The 6,821-nt window shown below is 35.6% G+C and overlaps 1 protein-coding gene across 1 annotated transcript in view; it reads right to left on the bottom strand.

The window, feature by feature from the left end:
- Positions 1-2,935: 2,935 nt before the first annotated feature.
- The window catches only part of DCDC2 (doublecortin domain containing 2), a 62,252-nt gene continuing 58,366 nt past the window's right edge, over positions 2,936-6,821 (bottom strand). The window contains 2 exon segments of the mRNA XM_068674718.1: positions 2,936-6,627; positions 6,629-6,694. Of these exon segments, the coding sequence (XP_068530819.1) occupies positions 6,586-6,627; positions 6,629-6,694 (108 nt within the window). The 3' untranslated portion in view covers positions 2,936-6,585.

The raw sequence follows: 6,821 nt of genomic DNA, 5'->3' as shown, positions 1-6,821 counted from the left end.
TTCACTCATTTCCCATTCTCTGTGGATAGCAACTACTTCTATCCAATGGGCACAAATCCTAGACCTTGGCTAACCAAGTTAATTCCTGTTTCTTGCTAACTCTAAGGGAGCAACATGAGAATGGCAGAGGAAAGTGCAAAGCTCATTTTTTTCCTAGGACACTCACTTTGCACCAACAATCTCTAACCCGCAAATAATGTAGAACACAGGCACTATTTTTAAGAAAGATGATTTCTCACAGCCAAAGTGGAAGAAACAAACGCAGCAGAGAAACAGAGGGATGGTGTATGGTAATGAAACCATGACCCATGGCAGGAGAGGAAACAAAGCTAACTTCTTCACAAGGATACCAGCCTGGGTATCTGGAGCACATTACAACTGCTCATCTCTAACACCAACATTTCATCACTGGTGCAGAGGAGATTTAAATCAGACCTCAAGTGAAATCAGCAGTCCTTCCCAGCTGAGACAGGCAGAAAAATCTGCATATCAGTGAGTGCTGAGGACTGAGTATATTTTCTTTCCTCAAGAGCAGGAGAAAAAAGCAACAGCACGTGAAAGCATCAAAGAGATGGGACCCATCTCCTAGGTGTGCCAGAGAGTCCCACCAGGACTATCTCTGGCTGAGCAGCAGCAGCTCCCCTCCAACCAGCTCAGCTGCAACTGTGCAAGAGGGAGTCTCAGCCCCTCTAATCAATTCACCTGGGATGGGAAGGTGAACCAAGATGAGGATGAGGGCTCAGATGGTCACTACTACTCCACAACATATACAGCTACTGCTTCATCCCTGGAAGGGAGAGAAATAAGGCTGACTGTGACTCGCTGTGACAAAGCGAGTGGTGATGGCTGAGCTGCCAACGTCAAACTTGCCCCCATACTCCTGATAGCCATGTTTGTCTCATCAAAATTTTATCTGGTAAGCAGCTGGGCCAGCTACCAGTATGCACCAGGCATAGTCACAGTGTGGGTGAGTCTTGCTCAGCTACAGGAGAAAGGGGAAGGTTGGGAACAGTCATGAGGTCTTAATGACTAATTTCTGTAAGAATAACCTCTTAAATAAAATCCTTTAAAATTATGCTTTTTTTTTTTTTTCCCCGACATCTTGACAGGATCTATCCTACTAGATAATGCATTGGATTTGGAGTCAGAGCAATGCTGTTTCATCCTGCAGAGTTAAACAGTTTTTGAAGGACAGAGAAACTCAAATGTTTTCATATTTGAAAGCTGAACTGTTTTTTCTAGTTTTTGATATAGACAGGATGAGAAAGAAGAGAGAAGTGGCCCCAAGGTTGCAAGATTTGAAAGCAATGCAGTGAGTCTTAAGAAATATAGCTTCCCTTTTAATTTTCTTACAAAACCTTTTGTTCAAAGCCTCAACACACTCTCCCGCTATTGGGAGAATGTTATTGTACCCCGAATGATGAGGCTTGATGTGTTTTTGATTTAGGGCCACAATTCAGGTGAGGGGCTGATGAGGGGAAACCTTATGTGAGAGCACTGATTTGATCTGTGATACCTGCATTAATTCTTTATCTCTTTATGCACACAGCCTCCCCAATGACACTCCTCACTCAGGTACAGCCTCCACAGCTGTGACACCTGGAGGTCACTCCACTGACTTCAGAAACATTCAGGTTCATTGTGCTAGGCTCCACCTCTATATTTGACACCTTCCCTAGCTGCCACAATCAAGTATCCAGAAGTCAGTTTCTAATTTTCTTTTCACACTTCTTTTTTTAGTAGATCTCATGTACCCAGGCTGAAGAAGAAAACCCCAAACCAAAAGTATCACTACAAAGAAAAACACAACTCTCTTTATAGTTATGTGCTTTCTGCTAATAACAGTATTCTGCAATTTTACAGCACAGGTTTTAATTTACACACAACCTTTGCAAGCTATACTTTATTTCATGCTTGTTTAAATTAGAAAAAAATAAATATCTGACTTTATGGCAAAGGGGCCACATTTTTAAGTGGATCTCACCTGGACTTTATTCTTCAACATCATCTAATTTTAGGCTAATTCTTAAGCTGCTTGCTGAACCAGACAGTCCATTACAGGTGACTCAATCGGGATCTCAGGTGTTTCATACTATCCTCTGGAGGGTAATTTTTCTCCAGTCACAAACTGGACAGCCTAGGGAAACTGAGCTAGTGTATAACCAGAGGATGACTATGTTTAGGTGGTTTAATTATCTGGCTGGTGCTTTCTGCACACTTGGAAATCTGGAACAGAGCAGAGCCACTCTCATGGAAATCACTTGTGTCAGGAATTGGGTGTTCAGGAGGGGAATTTAGCCTTGAACATTTTTTAATTACTTTCTTATATTTATGTTTTGTTTTTGGAGCCTGGAAAATATCTGTATATGACTTCAAGGAAAACATGAACATTTTGAAAGCATTCAGAGTAACTGTACAGGTTGCTGGATGTCTGCCTACTGTTCAAAAGTATCCCATTGCTTAAAACAGAAGTTATCTACACAGTAGCCTAGTACTAAAGAACGTTGAATGTTTTTGTGTTGCATTCTGTAGTAAAGGTTTCTATTTTCTTCCTTGAATTTTCCAGCTCCTTTCCAATTCCTTATGGCTCGCCTAGCTCCCAGGGAGTTTTAGGCTGCTATTTCCATTTTACTTCAGGGTGTCAAGTATTCTGAAACCTATCTCAACAAAGAACCGAAGTACACACATAATGTTAAAAAATATCAACCTTTAATAAAGGTTGCTAGATCTACTGATATCTTTCTTGTATAAGTATAGGAAATTTCAGCTACAATCAATAGTATTTTTCCCCACTGCTAGGTTATTGTATATGCAAATTGTTTGTGTCTGCAGTTTGTGCAAGCACACAAAAATGCACTCAGTTACCATGTTCATACACACTCCTTTAAGTTAATGCATGCAAATATGTGCATACAGAATAATTCAAATACATTGGATGGCTTCAATGTCTATTGCCATGTCTAAAGCAATTTGTTTAATTAAAATTTAGATTGAAGACTATCAGCCACCCAAAACAATATGTCCTTGAGTTGCATCTCATTAAATCATTTTGATTGTTACCATTTAAATATTCTTCTTCAATATACTTCATTTTGTACTTACATTTATTATCTAATACTTAATTTAATGTGCCTTTGAGATAATCCATCAAAATACCCAAGAAACGCTCATTTTTTCAGGATTTTCAAATAATCCAAATAGCTGCATTTATTATTTTTTTTCTTTGTTGTGCAGATTTATTTAGCTTTACTTTAGATGAGACTGAGGGAGGAACACATTTTCCTCATTTTCACCCATTTCTTTCCAGAAATTAACTTTATTTTGGCTCTGACATGTTAGAGCACTGAACCATTAAATAACATGTAATGAAAACTGCAGCCTTATGGGATTTCAGTGTATGCTTTAGTGCTTTGCTGAAAATTAGGAATTAGTTCTTAGATTTGTAGACTATATAATACCCAAATTGTCAGCATATTTTCTTTCACAGTTGCAATACCATAACTAACAAATCTTATTTGTTTATTTATTTATTGAAGTTCTAGGTATGGAAGTATCCTAACAGCTAAAAATATCACCAGGTCTATAGATATCACTCATCAACACATAGACTTAATGGCAAACTGGCCTCGATATAAAACAAAAACAGGAGTGTCTGTATGCTAGTTTTTTTTAATAGCAAATTGTTTTTAAAAATAACATCAAAATGAGAAAACGATTCTTTTAAAAAAAAAAAAAAAAACACTCAGAAATGTTAGAAGCTTAATAAAATAACATTATATAAGCTTAACAAAATAACATATTTTTCATGTAAAGCTGATGTAAGCTATCACACAGCAAATTCATACACACACACAAAACATTAGCAAGACAATCTGAATGCTTCTTGTTTAATTATTATATTGACATCAGAATTGTTATGCATAAGTTATTTTTTTCTGTATAAGAGAATCTGATAAAAAAATACATGTTTTCAGCACTGTAAGAAGGAATGATAAAATGGTTATATCTCCATTTTCAGAAAGTCCAGTTTGCTATTCTGAAGAAAAATATTCTGTGTCTCAGGAGATAAACAACAGAGGGGGAATATTTTAAAAGCAGAATAGCACTCATCGGGACTTTCATGTTCCCATGAAAGACAATTACCATATCACAGTTCACTAGAATTTAGTTTAAGCATTTAAATAATTCTTACTGATGTTTGTATGTCTTTAAGTATGGAAGACACTGAACTTTTGGGGAAAAAGGAAGTAATGATAAAAACCATTGGCAGACAGAAGCTACAAATAGAAAGCAATGAGAGAGTCACCATACAAATCCCTGTTTCTTCTCAATATTGTTTCTAAGTACAACATTTTGAAGTAAATATTCTCCTAATTAAGTATCTCCACTAGGTATTTTTGGATGTCAATTTGATTTCAAATTTCTAAGGATGAAGAACATCTCCGAGGTTGTTCAAGTCTTAACGTGTGATACAATGGCAGCAAGTAGAGTCCTGTATTTGGGTACACCATTAACTTCTAGCAAAGAGCTAATTCATGGTAAAGTAAATACAAGCTCACTGTTACTTGTCTTGATTCAGCAGCATATTTAAGACCATGCTCACTGTTAAGCACATGAGCTATTCAGTAAGAAAAGATGTAGTGTTAGCCATTTTCCCTAGTGGTCTTTGCACAGAAAGTTTGGCAGGTACGCTGAAACAGAGCTGCCTGATATGGCTGGTTTAGCATTGTTTGATGGCTTTCTATGCTACTGTGTACATTGGTCAACTGCAGGATTAACTACAAAGGTACCTAGAGGATTGCTATGTGTCAGTTCCTTCATTAGCACTTGGAGTTATTTTATTCGTACTGTTTGGTGGTTTACTTTGTTGTTTGGTTGGGTTTACTTCTGCTTATTTTTATGTGTCTTCTTAAATCCCAATGAAATCAAAGACATCTGAACATAGGCTTAATTTCTGCATCAAATAAAAGAAGCATATATATTTGCTTAAGAGCTTGCCTAGATTAACATCTGATCTTGAACCATGGATGTAATATTCCCTTATATCTTTGACAGACAGTTCAACAAAGGACACACAAATCATAGACATTTCAGAGTTACCATAGGGCAAACCACTCTAACCCTGTTCCTATGGTTTTTAGGGTTACTTTTTTTTTTTTTTTTTTTTTTTTTTTACACTTCCATTGTCAATACTCTGCATCTTTCTACTCCATTGGAAAAACTACTCCATTTCTAGTTAGCAGAAAAGCACAGATATCTGTATGAGTTTCAGTCATGACAAGTGGTTCTATACATTCTTCAAACAGTGTTTCAAGTTAAATTTGTTCATGAATGTAATTTTTGTTTTAATGGCATGAAATCAACAAAAGTGACATTTAATTTCTCATAGTAATAATTTACAAGAATTAATGATAAGGAAACTCATTATTTCTTTTGTATAATTAATGAAATAATGCTCAGAGCTGTATCTCATGAACTACAAATTATTGCTAACAGAGAAACAACAACAGAAACGGGATTGGTGTCATTAAGAGAAGTAATACTGTGGATCAATGCCTTATTTACTAATGCAAATTAAGCCACAGCCTATCAGGAACTATCTTACTCAAAAATATGGTAATATACTTTCATGCATTAAGAATATGTAAAGGATTCATAAATGCAACGATAGCTTCTGAGTTTTACAGAAAACTGGTGGGTTATCCTAATGTTAAAATGGTTCCATTGATAGCAAGGATTTCACACCAATTTCAGTCTGAATCTGGGCCTCTTCATTTTTTTCATTAATAAATTACATTTCACAAGGACTGAATTACAAATGAACTAATCGGCTACATACCCTTCCCTTATTCCTTTTTCACTACAACTCACTCTTTAGTAAATCAGTGCAGGACAATCAACATAACTTGTTGCTGCAAGTGGGAAGAAACTGCAGTATTCTGGGCTGTCAACACATCTTCACAATGTCAAATAAGTGCTGTTTAAGAATTCAAAACCTAACGATCAAATTAATATACTGAAAATCCACTATTCGGTAATATTAGGACTGGCTTCTCATTATAGTACACCATGTTTTGTGTCCTTTAACTGAGGAATGTATTCTATTTATATCTTACTGTTATGCCTGAGAATCATGTATATTGTGGAATTTTAAAGGAAGCACTACATATGTCCTCATTAAAAGTGACAAATTATTTTTCTTTTTTTAAGCAAGTCTGCAAAGATGTTCTGACATTTAACTTGTTTATTTATCCTTTTTCTGTAGCAAAAATACCATATATATGTTTGACTCTGCTACTGCTAACCATTTTATATCACAGAATAGTCCACTTATTTCTAATATAAATATAGAACAGTTTTACATTTTCCCTCTCAAATTCCATCAGAAAGTCATATCTTGTAAAAATAATTAAATGTTCCTTTAATACCTACTAACATTTATTTTCTCTATCATTCCATATGGCATTACCATCTCAAGGTGCAACACATGGGTACTCAACCTATCTTCCCATTTTAAGTTATCAATCACAAAAAATGTTTTAAAGTATTGTAATATTTCATTGTCTACTCATTACTTTTTTATATCTATACAACTGCAGCATAGTCATTGTTCTGGTCCTTTTTTTCCATTTTCCTGTGGGCTGGTGATTGTCACCCTTGGATTTGTGGATGTTTTCTCGATATGGGAATCAACCTTAAAAAAAAAAAAAAAAAAAAAAGAGGTATTGTTAACTTCATCAGGTAACAAAGATTTCTAGATAACTTCTTCAAAAATGTTCCTGTGTGAAATACAGAAACAGAAGAAAGCCCAGTAGCAAGGA

Source organism: Anas acuta, chromosome 2 (genome assembly GCF_963932015.1).
Source record: "Anas acuta chromosome 2, bAnaAcu1.1, whole genome shotgun sequence".
Lineage (NCBI taxonomy): Eukaryota > Metazoa > Chordata > Aves > Anseriformes > Anatidae > Anas > Anas acuta.
This window is presented reverse-complemented; position numbering and strand designations above follow the sequence as displayed.